The sequence below is a fragment of the Colossoma macropomum genome, unplaced genomic scaffold, assembly GCF_904425465.1.
Source record: "Colossoma macropomum unplaced genomic scaffold, Colossoma_macropomum, whole genome shotgun sequence".
In the NCBI taxonomy this organism is placed as follows: domain Eukaryota; kingdom Metazoa; phylum Chordata; class Actinopteri; order Characiformes; family Serrasalmidae; genus Colossoma; species Colossoma macropomum.
The window spans coordinates 7,993,280-8,012,449 of record NW_023494796.1 but is presented as its reverse complement, the minus strand read 5'-3'; the positions used below and the strand labels follow the sequence as shown (position 1 = coordinate 8,012,449).

Here is a 19,170-nt window from a genome sequence, read left to right as displayed (position 1 = left end):
GTCAATTTTGGGGATTTGGAGAATTCTCTGGTGGAAATGTGTGTGCATTTTTATTCTCCTGGCTCAGTGATGCTACTGCTTTCAGTTATAACAAAAAAAAGGTGAAATGAGCTGCTTTTCCACCGTTTACAGGCTTTAACTTTTGTTCAGCGTTGCTGCCATGGTAACACTGAATGATGGCGCTTGCACAGTGGGAAAAAGCACATGAATTCCGATCTGAGCGTCACGTTAAGGTGACATGGCCATGAATCGGATACGTGTCCGATCTAGGACCACATATGAAAGTGGCTCGGGTTGGATTTGAAAAGATCAGATTTGCGTGTCCACACAGCCCCGAAAACATCAGATCTGAGTCACATTAGGGCAAAAAATTGGATTTGTGCCACTTCAACCTGGTAATGTGAACATAGCCTAAGAGTCATTAAAGTGCCCTGTAGAGTGACGAAAGGAAGTGCCCTTTTGACTGCCCAGTTGTTTTAATGAAGTGCATTGATGAAGTGCCCAGTTAGTGCTGCTCTAATAAAGAAGTGCCCCTCCAGTGGATAAAATGTGATGCAGCGCTGTAAAGGGTGTCCCAACATGCATGGGAATGTGGGAAAGTTTCTTAATGCCTTTCTGATGAAAACAACCGCATGGAGTGCCTCCTAGATGCCCTCTCAAGTGAGAAAACATGATGAAGTGGCCTTGCAGTAAAGAGAAAAAAGCCCTCTACTGCAGTGGGTGCCGTGAAAACAGTCTAAATACTTAGATACGATTTTGAATCTCTTTGAAGTATCTAGAATGTGTATGCTTCTGTGCATGTGCGTGTGTAGGCGCTGATGTTCTGAGGGGAAATTTGACTCAGCAAGTGAGGGCTCTCTGGCGCTGATGTTTTTTCATTAATAGCTCAGAAAAGCCACATCCTCTTCTCATTAACGGAAAGACAGAGAGAGGGCGGGAGGGAGAGAGATGGAGAGATTAAATGAAATGTTGCTTACTGGAAATGGTCAGATCCCACCAGCATTATGTTTTTTTTTATGCATGTATACCCAGTTGTAAACACCATTTAAAGGAATACTCTACCCTATTTCAACCTCCATCTCTGGTGCATCTGTAGTATACAGCTGATTACTGTGGACATTAACTTTGACATGTTTCTTTGTATTTTTTACAATAACCGAAAACCTGTTTACTTGGAACTTACTTATAATGGAAGGCAGTTGGCTGAAACATCTTTCCATTATATACATTTTATAAGTTTCTACTATGTAGTCATAACTCTTTCCTTTACTTCTCTGTCATACACACCTGCCTTCTGCTGAGCTTCAGGTCATGTATGGATGCCCCGACATTCTTCTGTACAATTTCCTGATATGATCCAAGATTTATAATGTCATCAAATGATGCCGAGCTGTCCTGGTCCAGTGACAGCAAAACAGCCCCAACCTGTGAACTACCACCGCCATGTTTCACAGTTGGAATGAGATTCTTATGCTGGAACGCAGTGTCTGGTTTTTGCCAAACACAACATTTCTCATTTAGGCCATAAAGTTCTATTTATTCCTTATCAGTTCACGTAACATTCTTTCACTCTTCTGGCTCACTCAGGTGGTCTTTAGGAAACTTACACAGGCAGCAGTGTTCTTCCTGGAAAGCAGTGGCTTCCCTCCTGCTGTCAATTTGCCCACTAGGATGTTTAATGATGGATGAATTTGTTCGGTAAATGAAGGGAAAACTTCATAATTGTGTGTGTAATTTATTTCATTGGGCTCTCTTTATACGTTGTCATGGTCAGATTTATGTACAAATTCAGAGAATTCTAAAAGTTTCCAAAATTTTCAAGGACGGCTGTAATACAAGTCAATGTGTAGCAACTGCCCACTGGCTTCTCTTATAAGGGTCAAGGAGTTTACTGTTCTTTTCTAGGTACAGACAAATTATTGCACATGGCAATCGACCCCATTCTTCAGAAGTCTCAGATTCAGAATAGGTTGAAATGCACTAGGGTATTCCTTTAAGTGTCTGCAAATCAATTCGATGCTGGCTGCTAATGTATTTCTAAAGAAACTGCATGAAGTAAAGACCCAGTGCTGGGAATGAAAAGGCTATGGAGAGAATATGAAAGACTCAGAAAGGGAGAGGGGGGGGCATTTTAGGCAGAGTCTTCTTTAATAATTCATCAGTAATTTATTAATTATTCAATTAATCATTTATTTAAGGAGGTCTGTCTGTATTTGTGCCATGCGTAGTGTAGTTTTGCTGAGCAGATGGTGCACCCTCTGGGAAGGAGCACCTTAACTCAAACAAATTGATGCTGCTTGACTTTCATGGGCTTAGATGTTTTATTAAGCTTAGGTGATACAGTGTTAAAGAGATAGTCTGACCAAAAATCAAATTTCAAAAATCTTGCTCTTCACCTAAATGTAGTCAATCAGCCAAGATATCTTTTGTATCTGAAGTTTGCTTCTTCTTTTGTTTTGAACTGGAGCTGTGAGGCCAATGCAGCTAAGTAATGGAAGCTAATGCCCCACCAATTAGCAAGGTGCAAGCTACATGCAGAAATCATCATATACTTGCCTCAAACTACATGAGGTTGTTAAGTAATCCCTAATATACTTGCTTATGAGGTTTCTGACATGGTATGACATACTGTTATCTAAGGGGGTAATGATTTCAACATGTATTAAAAAAATTAAATTAATCAAAATACAAATTTGTATAGAAATTTAAAACTGTATTTATACATCCCTCAGTTTCTTCAGAGGGTTTCTGAGGGAAACCACTGTCATTGACCAAAACTAGGCATTTGAGTGATCCTATCAGAGTCAAGTGGACAAACAAGGAGAGGGGCTTATATTATGCATGTACTGATGCTCAAATGATGCACAAAAGGGCTGTTAATAAATCAGTTATATAAATTCTAGGTGTTCTATTTGAGAACTGTTATTTACTATTACATAATCAGATCTTTGCCAAATAATTCTAAACATTTTTAACATGGTGCAAATGCTAATGTATTAAAGCTGCACTGTGTAAGATGTGGGGGTTTGGAGACCTCTCTGGTGGAAATGTGTAATTACATGCAACGTGTGGAAGAACATTTTGTAACATAGGTTGGGCTTTAGACCCCTTCCCTGAGTAGATGAATCTGATAATCATAAGTGCATTGAAAGAGCGTTCAAAGAGAACTCAGTCAAAACCTGTTGAAGGATGTGTCTTCTGAGGATGTGAGTGAATTATCTGCTATTGTCATCATATCGTCATCAGTATAATGTTGAGTTTGCATTTGAGACTTAAACACTGAGCTGGACCTTCATTTTGCACTTGTGACGTTAATACTAAAAGACACGTGACGTGGTTGGATGCCTCTGACTCTTAAATTTTCAATTTCAAGCTTCACAGTGTGACTCGCAGTTGCGCACACACACCATATTTCAGCGCAATTTTGTTCGAATTAAAGTCTAAAAAGAGTAATGCAACTTATTTCAATTTTAAAGAATTTAATATGCATTTAATAGTGATTGCACATTGTCATATTGAGACAAGTCCATTAGTAGCACCCTATTAACCATGTGGAGAACCATAGCAACCACCTAGCAACACTCTAGCAACCACTTAGAATACCATGGCAACCACCTAGCAACACCCTAGCAACCACTAACTGTTCAGCAACACCCTAGCAACCACCTGGGAATTGCTTAGTCTGCGCAATCACTCTGCATTTTCATCAGGAAATGCAGTTTTCTTGTTCTTGTTGTAGGCCTGTTTTGAAAAGAAAATATACATGTTTATAAGTGATTGCGACACTCAACACTATTGTAATCTGACGATATATTCTTCTTCTTCCTCTTATTTTTCTGCCATAATTTTTTCCGCTACCTTTTCCCACAACTTTCAAGATATCAACACTGCTCCACTCTGGAATGCTCGGTCTGATTGGGAATGGTGTGCTTGAGTACAGGTTTTTGACCAGACATATGGTTTTTATACAGTCATTGTTAAGATGATGGATAGGGTGCAAATCTTTGTGTACCCAACTTATGTCATGTTGATCCACCTGGGATTCCATAGCAATCATCTAGCAACACCCTAGCACCACCTGGGATACCATAGAAACCATTTGTCAACACCTTTGCAACCACCTAAAATACCACTGGAAACGTTCGGCAACAATCTAGCAACTGCTGGGGAACTGCTGCAGCTGTGCAAACACTCTGTATTTTCTTCAGGAAATGCACTTTTCTAGTTCATATTTGTAGCCTGACAGAAATTACAAATAGAGAAAGCTGTTCAGGGGATCCTGTTTTTTAGACTGAAGCTCCTTATGGAACTCATTCATGTTCCACAGGCTCCACATTCTCCACAAGGGGGTGCCATTAGCTGTCAAATAGCTTTTAATACTTTATTATTTCATTTTAATACTTCATTATTCCAAATCTTTTCACATTTTTCACATTTATGTCCATATTGTGTAGCCTTACTGTATACTATACTGTTATCTATAAAAACAAACAAAAATACAGGCTTCAAGACGACCACCACTAATGTTTTAGGTGTGGGACATACTTTTGTCCAAAACTGCATGTGATAAAGTGTCAGAAATCACATAATCTATTAGAGATTACTGTGTGATGTATGATAACGGCTAATTGGTGGATATGAGCTTCCATTACTTGTTAGCAACGTTAGCCTTGTAGCTGCAGTGCAAAAGAAGTAAACTTTAAACACTGAACATGTCTTGGATAATCTGATTAGATGATTACATTTTCATTACAGGGAAATTATAAATGTGATTATTTTATGAACTATCACTTTAAATTTTGATGAAGTGTTTTAGATTTACATGAAGCATCCAGCACTGCAGCTCTGAACTGCCATGCTCTTCCTTTTTTTTGCGTGATCATATTCAGTAGTATGTGAACAGCAGAAATGTGGGAGCCTTGAGCATCGTCAGACTGAACTGCGTTCAATTATTCATGAAAGAAATGAAACCACAAGATACTCAGCTGGATGTTTTCTTTAATCCTTTTTCTCTGAACAAAGATTTTGTCAGCAGGGTTTTTTTTTTTCTTAACATGATTGTCCTTTTCTTGACCTCCAGGGCAACTCTCTGCTGTTCCTGCCCAACGTTCTGAAGGTCTATTTGGAAAACGGTCAGACCAAAGCCTTCAAATTCGAACCCAAGACCACAGTTAAGGTGCAAAGGATTTGTATTCTGTAATGCAACACTGACTGATTGAATGTGCACTTAACTAGGCCAGTGGTTCACTAATAGATCAAGAGGCATTATTTGGACCATTCAGCTGAATCAGGCCAGACAGCGTAATAAATTTAATGGCATCTGATATACTGGATATTCCATTGTTTGTAGCATAATTCCAGTGTCAAGACCCAGAACACTGGTCTCGTTAATGATTAGATGGCAGTGCTGAATTAAATCATGGTCATGACACAGCAGAATGAGCAGCATTAGCCTCTATTTTGTATTGTGCTGGAGTCTCTGGGTGATTTTTCTGCTTGTCGCTTGTTCACTAGGACATAGTGATGACTCTGAAAGAGAAACTGTCCATATCCCGCATTGAACACTTCTCCCTCATGCTGGAACAACAGTACAGCATCGCTAAACTATTTCTGCTGCACGAAGAAGAGCTGATTCAAGAGGTATGCTCACACTAGGTCTGTAGGGGTATGAAATGAAAATGAAATGAATTGAAGCTTGAGCTGGCCACTTTATTACAAACACCTACTTTGTACTTTCACTCACTGGCCACTTTATTAGAAACACCTACCTTGTACTTCCACTCACTGACCACTTTATTAGAAACACCCACCTTGTACTTCCACTGACTGGCCACTTTATTAGAAACACCCACCTTGTACTTACACTAACTGGCCACTTTATTAGAAACCCCTACCTTGTCCTTCCATTCACTGGCCACTTTATTAGAAACACCCACCTTGTACTTCCACTAACTGGCCACTTTATTAGAAACACCTACCTTGTACTTCCACTCACTGACCACTTTATTAGAAGCACCTACCTTGTACTTACTGGCCACTTTATTAGAAACACCGACCTTGTGCTTCCACTCACTGGCCACTTTATTAGAAACACAAATGATATAGGGGCACTTTCTTGGTTTACAAATTCCAAACTTTAGCCCATCTGTTGCTGCACAATTTATCAGCCCCCCTCTACTCAGTTGGTTAAAATCATCCAAAAAAGTAAAACTTCATATATAAGATTTAAGACATAATAGAAAAGTATGATCAGTAGAAAAGCAAAATTTGCTTGGCTTTATTGGTCTATATGAAATATCTGGGGTAAATTAATTAAGAAGCACCAGGTGTAAATGACTGTACATCTGTGAAACATATATATACATATATCTGTGAAATATATATACATATTATGGGAATGAACAGGGACCCAGAATTGAGGTGAATACTTAATAACTCCCAAGTGTTTGTGTGCATGCATGTGTATGTGCTGTAGGTGGTCCAGAAGAAGGAGTCTCATGACTATCGATGTCTGTTCCGTGTCTGCTTCATGCCCAAAGGACCACAAGACATGCTGGAGGAAGATCCTGTAGCCTTCGAGTATCTCTATTTGCAGGTGTGTGGGCACTTTATTAGAAACACCTACCTTGTAGTTCCACTAACTGGCCACTTTATTAGAAACACCTACCTTGTACTTCTACTAACTGGCCACTGTATTAAAAGCACTTACATTATAGCTCCACTATATAGATGTACAATTACAGACTGTAACTCATTTGTTGCTGCAGTTTATCTGCCACATTCTACTCCATTCATCTTTGCTCAATCTCTGACCACAGGACTGCTGTTGTCCAGATATTATTGGGGTGGTGCATCATTCAGCATAGCAGTGATACTGACATTGTAATGTTTGTGGTATGAGTGTATCAGACACAGGGTTTTATATTATAGGTATATATATATATATATATATATATATATATGTATGTATAGGTTGAGAATGGACCACCATCCAAAAATATCCAGCCAAGAGCAACTCTGTGGTCAGAAGCTGACTGTTGATGAAGAGCTATGGTGGAGGATGGCTAACTGAACAGACTGCATTAACAGATGAGTTGCAGTGTGTAACTGTGTGTGTTTATGTGTGTGCATGTAGAGTGTGAGTGATGTTTTGCAGGAGAGGTTTGCTGTGGAGATGAAGTGTAATACAGCTCTCAGATTGGCAGCGCTGCACATTCAGGAGAGACTTGCCAGCACCGGCCAGTCACCCAAAACACCCCTCAAGACCGTCACGTAAGAACACTCACAGACAGTGACAGTCACTAGAACATCACAAGACCATTACAGTCATAACGTGCACATAGTAGTGGACGGTGTGAACCAAAATGTATATCAATGTAATTGTAATTAACATTTCTACTGATTTCAGTATATATCAGTATATATTTATTTTCCAAAAATAACCATTTTAGATGCTTAAGTAAACATATTTTTGTAAGTTAACAGTGGCGTATTAGTCTAGGATGTCAATTTTTAGCGATCTAAAAAAATAAAACTGAACACTATATGGATCATTCTACCAAGTTGGTTCAAAGTTGGTTCAGAGTTGAAAACACATTTGGGACTTTTAAATGACTCTGACTTCAGACTAAAATCTTTTTGCTTTGAGTGACTCTGTACCTTAATTGTGTTTATTCTATTAAAACAAACGATTAAACATGCCATTTTGTCACTAACAAAACAATCACAACACGACCGTAAGTTTTCCAAATGTTTCAGTACTGACTGTTTCGGTGGTGACACTTTCAAGCTCATTTTGAGCAGAACTCAAAAACACCAGTACGTGACCAGAAATCACACTTTCACAGTTTTACACATATAAAATCCAAATTTTTTATCAAAACACAAAAATCTTTACTTAATTGTGTTTCATTAGTGACAGTTCTTATTTTCAGAGTTTGTGAAACATTTACTTCAAAACAATGAGATCTAACTGCTCACCATGTGGTCATGAGGGACAGGGATGGGGTGTGGCTAAAATAAGGCTCCGCCCTCAGACTAAAACTCTGAGTTCCAGTAGTGACATGAAAACGTGGAACAGCATTCTACCTCTAAATCTACCAACGTAATCTTTAAAAGAAAAGTTTAAAAATTTGGTCTTAAAAAAGTCATTTAAATCATTAAAAAACAAAAACTAAACTAAATAAAAAATGTAAGTATTATTTTTAGAAGTGTAAATGTAGGGGTTAGGCTTTGGGACAGACACCTCCTAATAGAAAGTACCCTATAAATTATGCTTTTGTATATATTTAACTTATTACTATCTCTATTAATGCCATAGATGTTAACAGATCATAACATAATCCTTGAAAATATCAAAGGTCTTTATACTCATTGTTTTAAATATTTTTTTTACTGTGGGGCCACAGTTTGAACTAATTTGGTAGAATCCTCCACACAGATAAACCTATGTCAATATTGCTTTCTAACGCCAGCAAAAATGGTGCTAAATGTTGTCTTAATTTGTACAAAACAGAAGGTGGCTTCTTATTCATCAGCTTTGTTTTGAATTCTAAATGAACATTTACAAGAACACACACATTTAAAAAGATGTGAATGCAAACAAACTGAGCAGGAGGTTAGAAAAACCTTTCAGTTACAGTTTTAGAGAACTTTGGTAATGTACTGTAATACCTTCATGTGATGCAATGAATTTCCTTTCTGTAGACGTTAAAGGGGAATTCCACAGACTCGTCCCTATTTCCCAATATGGAAGAAAAATGTACATATATTCACTGATTTTAAAAGTGCAATATATGTAATGTTTTAAAATATATGTGCTAAATATATTCAACTGTGCCATTTTTACATATTTAAATATGTGCCCATATATGCACATATGGTCATACACAAAAGTTTGGGCGCCTGTGGTCAAATTCCATGTTTTGTTGATTTGCTTGGGTTTTCATTAGTGTGCTTGTTTGTCTGTAGGAAGGACTGGGGTATTGAGAGCTTCGTCTCGAGTACCTTACTGAGGAACATGCGAGAGAAGGACCTGAGGAAAGCCATCAGTTACCACATGAAGAAAATTCTTGTACAGGAACCCAAGCAGAAGGTGTGTTTGTATCGTACGGAGCCTCGAAAGCCCATGGGAGGTGGCTGGAAGTTGTATATTGGTGATTGGAACCATATATATGTTTCAGTTCTTGCCAAGAGACATAGTTATATCAGAGTGGCATTTTAAAATGCAACAGACAGTTTTACTGAGTGTTCCATAGTTTACTATAGCTTCACTCACTATGATGGGCAGCTGTATGATTTTTTGACCTGGTTTAAAAGTTAGCACCCATTTTTTCAGTCAGCCTTCACCATAGTTTATTACACTACATTGTGATATTGCCGTATTTCCCACCTCTAGTAAGAATATTTTCACATTTTCTGAGCTCTAATGTGTTGTCGTGCCTCAGGTGGTCACAGTGAACCAAGCCAGGTTAAACTACCTGAACGAGATGTGTGAACTCAAGTCTTATGGAGGCAAATCCTTCAGCGCCACCATGATGGTAAGAACTTGAAACTTACAGTTTCAAATTCTAATTCAAACTTAAATTGAAAACCATTTGAAACATAAATTTCCCTCACTGCTTGCATACGCCCCCTGCTGTTCAGGAAAGAGAGGGGAGAATTCTATATGTTAGGAGTTCATTTTCAGCTTACAGAGATCTTTTCTGGCTTTTCCCCAGCTCCAGGACAGGGAGTCTATGGTGAGTCTGTTGGTGGGGGCGCAGTATGGAGTGAGTCAGATGATCAACCACAAGCTGAGTATCATGACCACACTGACCGAGTTCAGCAGCATCACCAGAGTGGAGCTCACGCCGGAGTCGGAGCGTGTTAGCCTCGTCAAGATCTACCTGCAGGATATAAAGGTGCTCACATGCACTGTACACAAACACAAACCACGTGTATAAACACCCTAAAATGCTTAGAATCGATTATAATTCTTTAAGAAATGATGGAAATTGCAGTGTCACTACATGTCAAGTTGATCATTTTAATATGAATTAGAATAATTTACACTAAATAGTAGATACTGTTTGCACAATAGTGGAACATAGACAGTAAAACTTTTTATAGCCTGATAATTTTATTTTAACCACAAAATTGAGTGTATATGTTTTTTTGAATATTATTATACAGTGGCAAACTATAGTTATTAGTGCTTGGCCTTTAGTTCTGGACATAAATGTCACCTGTTAATGCAACACCTGTTAGTGCCCCTATGGGATTCTAGTACTATGTTAGTGCTAAGCTAATGGCAATTTACATAAACATTTTTATTGTTCTAGATTAAACACAGACATTAGAAGCTTGTAAAATACATTCTCTGTTTTATTTGGAGCTTGTAACAGACATTAACATAAATTTAACCTTGCATGTAGTAGTTGGACAGGGACTTCAAGGCTATTTTGGTTTAATTTTGCTGCTGATGGGGGGGCTGAGTGACATCACAAGAAATAAAATAAATTCTCAACAACGTTACCAGCAAATGATGATTATTACAGCACAATCCAGCATAAACGAATATAATGTTTTATTCCACTTCTGATCCTTTGGGATGGCAGGAGGACCTTTGGGACCTTTATGGAGGTCATATCTAGGACTTTCTAGGAATTGTTTTTCACAAAATTGGTCCCACCCACTGGTTAATCTGATATGTTAGGCCTCCATTTCAGCTCCTGAAGTCCTAACCAATGGGAACACTTGATGGCCTGTAGCTACCTAGATACCAGAGAATAAAATCCTTATAGAATAATTTTTTTGTTGTTGTTTCAAGAATTTGATCCTTCGTTTCCAACCAAAACTTAACAATTAAATAAGACTATTACAACAATACGTGTGGAGTTTCAATACAACAATTATGATAGAAAGTATTCACAGAAATCATTATACCTTCTCTGAAGGTCTAGAAGGTCCTGAGGGTTCCCCTCTTGAATATAGATAATAAAAATGTTTTTTTTTATTTTGGCCACAAAAATGCATACATTGTTGAATAATATTATAACCTGTTGTAAATTATAATAAGCGCTAACTTTAGATTGATTCACCAAGATTGCATGTGTCACACCTATTGACTGCATCTAACACATACAGTCTCACTGTTTACCTGTTCCTCTTTCTCAGCCTATAACTTTGCTGTTGGAGTCAGTGGCTGCTAAGGACTTGTCGTGCCTGATAGCTGGTTACTGCAAACTGTTGGTAGATCCCCAGGTGTGCGTGTTCCCCTGGACAGCTAAGTCAAAGAGCCACCGTATATCAGCAGAGGAAGGTACGGAGCTAAAGTCACTAAACAAGAGCAGTAGATTTTATGCTATTACACGTTTTCTGGCTTGTAGTTATTGTTTTGTACAACTACTTTAGAACAATGTGGCACTATTCTCAGACTAATACAATGTAATACCTTTTATATCTTTTACAGTACTGTGCAAAAGTCAGATGCCACCCTTCATTTAATTTCCAGTCAAAACGGTCATTGAGTACAAGTTGTTCATTTTTCAGAAACATGTTTGACAAAAAAGATTGCACAGAAGCATATATATATATACAAAATATATTTTGTTCAGTGTTGTGTCCACGTTTTGCCTTTATTACTTTATTTCTTTATTATATGCTTCCATTCTTTTCCAGCTTCCATTCGCTTTCGGTTTTTCCAAAGAATCTTCAAGAAATTTTTTTCCACACCTCTACAGTTCAGTATTAGAAGTTGGTTGCGCTTTCTGCTTCTTACAATCCAAGTAATCCCAAACACATTCAGTGATGTTGAGGTCTGGACTCGTGGGTGGTCAGTCCATTGTTCTGAGAACAATAGCAGCCTCTTTGTTTGATTAGCAAATGTTCTTCTTCTTTGTCTACTTTCTTTTTTCAGTGAGGCTTCTTGAACAGCTACACATCCTTTCAGACTCATAGCACTGAGTGTTTTCACAGTGGAAGGATGGACAGAAACAGCTGTGGATGTTTTCAGATCTGAATGAAGAGAGGAGCCTGATTTTCTTCTCTCTCTCTCAAACATAAAAGTTTTAAGTACTGTTTCTATCTGATGGGGACATTTTGTTGGTCTGCCAGGTCTTGCATGGTTGTTAGCAGACCTATTTTCTCTGTAGCTTTTAATCATACATTTGAACTGCAGTTTTGGAAACTCCTGTTTTTTCACTTATTTTGAATTTTTATGCAAGCGGATTATCTCATGTCTAAGGTCCTCAAAAATATCTCCTGAAAAATTAATAACTTGTACTCGATTGCTTGGATATTAAATAAATGAAGCGTCTCTGACTTTTGCACAGTGCTGTATATTTTTCTGAATCTGAATCTGAATATTGCATTTAAATCTGTGCTCTCTGCTAAAACTGTATATAGTAGCATTAGCCCTGCTAATACTCCACCGTGTGGTTTTGTGTGCACTGTGCAGGTTATGTATCACAATGCGGCAGTGACTCTGAAGACTCAGACACAGACATGGATGCTCTGCTTGCTCATGTGGCTAATGCTGCCCAGAGTGATCAGCAGGTGGCAGCAGTCAGTTCAAGTGACAAGCCAGGTGTAGGGCAGGAGCAAGAAAAGACTGAAACAGAAAACGAAGACAAGGAGGAAAAACAGGGTGATGTGGCCAATGGAATGGTTAAGATGGAGAAGGTAAGGGTAGAAGAACAGACTGAATCTGTGCATTTAAATGAAGGAGAGATGGTAAAAACCAAGGAAGAAAGGGACACAGCAGAGAACAAGGACACAGAACAAGAGGAAAAGAAGGCAAGGCCTCCATGTGTTATCATCGTGGAGGACCCACCATCTGAGGCGTCAGACTCATGCCAGACAGACTCTCGTTTCCTAACCAGCATGTCCAGTGACTCTATGGATGCCCTTGAAGAGGATGACCTTTTGACCTATTGCTCCACCAGCTGTCCCAGCCACCTGGATATAGGAGACCACTGCTTTCATGCTGATCCATCCCTACTACTGGCAGGTACAAAGCAACTGCGTTGCCAAGACAATGAGCTGTGTTGTACTGATTTTGATGGAGACAGCGATCCATTCGTATGTTTTGCCGCTCTGTCCAACATTGCAGAATGTCTACCCAGTCCCCCTGAGGCCAGTGAAGACGAGGATTATGATGATCAGGGAGGTGAGGCAGATGGACAAAGGCTGGAGGTGTCAGAAGAAGGTTCTGAAAGTGTGTTTACTTTTGAGCAGGGAGATCCACGATGCTACTACAACATCTGCTCTAATGTGACACCTGATAGCGCCCGAAGCCTCCCTAGACCTCCCACTCCTCCCATCTCTCAGAAAGAAGAAAATGAAAACAGACAGGAGGAGGAGAGGGAGCCTGTGCCCATCCTTCAGCCTCCTCCTGGCTTTGGAGACAGCAGCTCAGATGATGAGTTCTTCGATGCCCAGGAGAGATTCACATCCCCTGAGGAACCTGCGTCAGCAGCTATGACTAGAGGTTTGGTCACCTAATTTATTTTGAATTATTTGTGACTCCAGCTATAATGGAGGACAAATGATCTTAAGCTAATTGCACAAGACTTGTTTGAAATTCTTTGTTGCCTTATTCTCTAACATTAGAGTGAAGTATGAAGGTGTAATAGTTGTATTTAAAACAACAAACAATCTGATTTTCTTCTCTTTTCTAGAAAATTCTACAGAATTGAGCATGATGAAGCGTACACTGAGTCTAAGTGACATTGGGATCAGTGTTGTCGAACAAGGGATCAGTGTGGGAGAGAACACAGGAGAGCAGGAGGAAGAATTACAGATGGAGTTGGAAAATGAACTGTCAAGATTCCGCAAGAGATCCAGAAAACGCCGTTCATTCATGGAAACAGATTACACCTCTTTAGTATCATTCCCTGAAGATCAAACAAATAACTGCAATCAAATATCAAATCACAGGACAGGACCTGACAAAAAGGGCGAAGGTCTAATCTCTCACTTCAATGGTGGCTTATCAGATCAAAGCTCCTGCCCTACAGTTTCATCCCTAACCAATGCAGAAGGGGAGCCAGCACAACTGGAGTCCAAACCCATCACGCCATCCAAACCAAGTAGGCCTGGAACCGAGCATCTAATGGATGGCAACAGAATCAGTAAGGCCAGTCAGCGGAAACAGCAGCTTATGTTAATGGAACCAGATTCCATGGAGTTTAAGTCTGTCACTGAACTCATGCCTAATGCCTCGCCTGCTATTGTAGCATCGCGCAGCTGCGCGGAGCCTAAAACCAAAGAGAACAATGTCAACAGTGCTGATACAGCAGAAGAAGGTGCAGTGGGAAATTTAGTTAAAGGTTTTCTTGCCGATCATTTGTTCTTTGCCACATCTAGAAGGGAGGAGTCTGACAACACTTTAAATGTGAAAACTAATCACCAAGATTCCTTCATAGAGGGTCTATCCCAAGATACTCTGGACAAGCTAAAGACTTGCTCACTTCCTCAGCTGGGTCAAACATCCCTGTCTGGCTCACTATACTTACAAGTCCCAACCATATCTTGCACCCCAAGTCCAGATGGTGACAAGGCTGATGAAAGTCTGGAAATGGGTATTCTGAAAAGCCCAGTAGAGCCTACAGAGAGAAGCAGAAGCCAGAGCATGTCTGCAGCATTTGGTAGAAGAGCTCCTCTTTGCTCACCAAGGCACCTCTTCCCTCAAAGGGAACCTCTAGTCTGCACAAAAGAGACAGAATCTGATGACACTGACAGTTCTAGTGATCCATCTATCCAAGAATTGTCCTCCAGTGTTCCATCCATAGAGCCCACACCAGGGTACTTATTTGCACCATGTTCCTCTGGCATTCTTGGTCGCCTTTCTGCTTCAACACTGCGGGGAAAGATCCAGAACTTGCCCCTCTACCTGTCACGTTCCCAGGAAGTTCTAGATGGTGATTCTAGTGTTGGTGACAATGCTAAACCACCAAGAAGATTTTCTGAAACACGGCCGAGGAGAAAAGAGGTAGATATTGTAAAAGAAGAAACCAACGATGTGACCTCAACTGGCATGTCAGAGGTAACTGAGGTAAGAGTTGTTACTATAGTATCTGAAGAAGTCACAGAGGTGATTGAAGAGGTCAGGGAAGTAAACCATGCAAATCACCACATGCATGGACTGCAGAAAACAAAAACTGAATCTCAAGAATCTCTTCAACCATCCAACTCACATTCGTGCCCACAACCAGTGGCACCTGTCAAGATCAGCCCTTCGTCTGTGGTGGTAACAACTCAAAACTTGAACGGACCGTGGGGTGTGGTCACATCACGAGAGATCAGCCCCCTTGTGGGTGGACAATCACATCTTCTGACCTCTGGCTGTGGGGTTTTCACAAACTGTGAATCCAAGCCCACCAACACCCAGCCCAAAGCACTTCCCAGCCCATGCCCACATGGGAAACCTGAACTTAGTTGCAGCTCGGCCCTTGCCATGGGGTGTGAGACAGTTATGGAAGGTGCTCAAACACCCTTGGAGGTTTGTGGATGCCAGGCAGTATACACCAACTGCTTCAGCGGTGTTCTAGACAGTGGGGGCTTTGATGACGAACTGACTGTCTATGAGTTCTCCTGTAGGACACAACAGGGAGAGAATGATCAGGCAGCACCTATGACATCTATCCCTCCTTCGTCCCTCTCTGGTTCACCTTCCTCTTTTTCGCCATCCTCACCCCTTCCTTCCTTTCCTCATGTGGTCCTGCCACCATCCTCTTCAGCAGAACTTGGTCCCCTTCTGTCCCCCCTGCATGTCCCTGACTGCTTCCTTCCTGACCCTCATGAAGATGCTATTGCTGCCCTACTGTCCCGGCGCTACCCATTACCATCCACAGGCTTCCTGGCACTGCAGAGAGACATTGGCATGCTATTAGCAGTCCTGGCTGGTGCTATGAAGGACCAGGACAGTGTCCAGGAGCACCCCAGAGACACCTGTGCAGCCCACTTCTCTGAAAATAAACGGAGGCTGCACACAGAGGCCCGGGCGCTTCTGGCTGGCTGTCAGCAAGTGGTAAGAGTCGGGCAAACCCCGGCGGAAACACTGCAAGCATTAGCCGATAGTTTTCACTCACTGGTGCAGTTGACAAGCGTATGTCTGAGCTTCTCAAGCTGCCAGAGATGCCAGGAGCGCCACACCCAAGCTCTGTCAGGACTTGCAGATCTGGCACAGACCTATCAGGAATTTGCACGGGCAGCGGAGCGCGTGGGCACCGCTACCGGAAAGAAGACTTGCCATGATCTCAATATTAAGCTCCTGGCTCGCCAGTGCACCGCACTCACGACTTCAGTCTTCTGCCTCACACAACTCTTCCGCACACTCACTGCCCTTTGACCACTGAACTAGAATGTTCAGAGCATTTCTTGTGGACATCTGACCCCAAGACGGCACACCCTCTTACATATGAATGGAATCCTGCCAAATCTGAATTTGATTGTGCAAGGAAAGCAGTTAAGGTATGATATGGAAATAGACATTTTGCAAAGGTAACCTAACTACTCCAACAGATGAGCACATGCAAACAGACATGCAAAATGAGGGTGGCTGTGACATAAAATATGTCCAGGCTCACTGTTCATGAATGCACTTACAGGCACAGACATGCACTGACAATCGCTAGACTGAAAACAGCTTGTGTTCTTCCTTGGTCAGTATTTAAATTTCCATTTGAATGTACTGCAATTTCTTATTATGCACTTCTTATGTACTTTAGTATGTTAGTGTTTTCTTGAGAATGCATAGGTAACTATTTGGGTAGCAGAGATACTATATCACGCAAAGCTTAGTGCTTTTTCTGCCTCTCATTTGTTACGCACATTGCAGTGGATACACAGGCACAGACACAGGACCTCAGCAGCTCATTATTTTTCTTCTTATCTCTCTCCCTGTCCCTCTCTGTGTCATACACATACACACCTGCTTCTGTGTCAAACCTTACGAAGAATGCTGTTCCTTTCTTTTGCTTGTTTCCACTCCCAACTGCACAATCACCAGAGCAGAATGAACAAAAGCTCAGAGTGATGCATACTGATAATTATCTGTCTCAGTGGCCAGTAAGTATACTATGTATATATCGGTACAGGATATGAATAACTATGTTGTACTTTATGAAGTTAACTTTTATAGATGAGTAGCCTTTTTCAAGATGGATTTCAGCTGCTTTTTCTATGACTTGAATTTCCAAAGGCTGTGTTGTAGATGTGTTATGAATAGCCATTTTTACCATAGAAATATCAGGTCTGTTTACGTTTTTTTTTTTTGGTTCATTTGTTTGTTTGCATAGAAAATGCCTAGTAGTTTTATACTTATATTAATCTTCAAAGTGCAGAATACATGGGGTCCTGGGGGGTCTGGGGTTCCCACTTAATTAACCTCTTGGACCTCCTGAATGTCTCAAAATCTAAATACTGGGGGGTCCCTGAAAGTAAACTTATTATGACATTATGCTGTCATTGTTTAGCCTGCTTCTCTTACAATCGGCAAGCTTCTGTCCTGCTATTCTGAACTGACTAGAGATGCAGCACTGGTCTGCCTCAAGGTGGTGCTGTAGCAAACTGGTTCACCCAGTTGGTTCCTCATACCCTAGCAACTGTAACTATACCTGGGATACCTCTGAAAAACTTTACAATACATCGAAACCTGCCCAATTTTCCCAAGAGATTGTTGGAAAGAGTGAATTGAACCTAGCCTCAGCATCGAGTGAACAGCCAGCCAACGCCGGATTAGCGGGCCAACATGGGACCCCCCGAAAACCACGGGGTATTTTGCATACTGTTTATTTTACAAAGATTATCCACAACCATAAGTTCCTGCTACAGTTCAGCTCTGCATTTATTTATTATTTTCTTTGCTGTGTGGTAAGGTTCACTTTAACTGGTTGTGTTTTGGTCAATAAATACTTACATGTTGAACATAAGTTTATGTGCTTCAAGCACCGGTTAGTTTTTACCTTTATATTTATTTCACAAGACTGTCTGCACCCGCAAGTTTCTGCTGCAATCGAACTCTGCATTGTGACCTCACATCCACCTGCATTGTGACATCACATGCACCTGCTTTATGACATCACATGCACCTGCATTGTGACATCATACTCATCCTAAAGGGCATATAAACATTAATTTGTTTTCATTGCTGTGTGATAAAGTTCACTTTAACTGGTTTTCTTTTGGTAAATGGTTGCTCAGTTTCAGGCACCCAGTAGTTTTATCATTCTTTTTGGTCTTTTTTTCACAAAGACAAACCACAAACCCAAAGATCAACTTCCTACCACAATTCAACTCTGCGTTGTGACACCACATCCATCCCTACAAAGCACACAAACTGTGATTATTTTCTTTGTGGTAGTTTATTTTGCTTTCGTTTTGGTCAATAAATGATCACTTACATACATAAGTTGATGTGCTACAGTACTGTAAAGGGAGTAATCGTGACTAGGTTACCTGAGCCTGTCAGACATTTCACAGAACAGACTGTGGAAATCAATGTTGATCATCATTTCTCTTCTAATGGCGTGGATCTGAGTGGAGTGGAGGAACGAACTTTTACCATGGACACCGTCATACTTCGTTAGTGTCAAATTACTTTCCATACAGGTGTGTGGACATAACTGGAAGCTGCTGTGCACCGTCCCTATCAGGCATGCTGCAAACCATACACACACTGTACTTTACCAAATACAACCGGGACTGGAGGAATGCACATAGAAACAAAAGCATGACCTGACTGAGTGGCCGACGAGCGCGAGCGGATGAGCCAGTGGCTGACTGAATGACTGAAGGAATGAATGGATGAATGTAGAGGTGATGAATTGCAGTCTCTTGCTTTGTAATGCAGTATTCACTCTATTAAAATGAGACTTGAAATGACGTGTTTTGTAGACTGTTGTACGTCACGCAATGATCTCATGGGATAAATTCAACATGACTGTAGTTGTAGCATCCTAAAAGCTGCTTGTTTGTTCTGCCATACAGTGTCAGAAACCACATAAGCAAGTCTATCAGAGAAATCTTTACAACTCAACATGGTTTGATGCAAGAGTGAGATGATTTGCAGAAAGTTAATACACTTCTGAAGGTGTGATCTAAGTTTCTTCTGTGAAAACTGCCTTTGGGCTAAAATTGCTGCCTCGCCTTGTGGTAAACAAACAAGTTTTAAAGCTGATACGTTTT

At 40.5% G+C, this 19,170-nt stretch overlaps 1 protein-coding gene across 1 annotated transcript in view; it reads left to right on the top strand.

Annotated features, from left to right (window-relative positions):
• Positions 1 to 18,867, top strand: part of LOC118817068 (FERM and PDZ domain-containing protein 1) — a 52,796-nt gene extending 33,929 nt beyond the window's left edge. The window contains 10 exon segments of the mRNA XM_036583743.1: positions 5,081 to 5,176; positions 5,515 to 5,640; positions 6,476 to 6,595; positions 7,136 to 7,272; positions 8,971 to 9,094; positions 9,447 to 9,539; positions 9,720 to 9,902; positions 11,158 to 11,302; positions 12,440 to 13,471; positions 13,662 to 18,867. Coding sequence (XP_036439636.1) covers positions 5,081 to 5,176; positions 5,515 to 5,640; positions 6,476 to 6,595; positions 7,136 to 7,272; positions 8,971 to 9,094; positions 9,447 to 9,539; positions 9,720 to 9,902; positions 11,158 to 11,302; positions 12,440 to 13,471; positions 13,662 to 16,333 — 4,728 coding nt within the window. The 3' untranslated portion in view covers positions 16,334 to 18,867.
• The last annotated feature ends 303 nt before the right edge of the window (positions 18,868 to 19,170 follow it).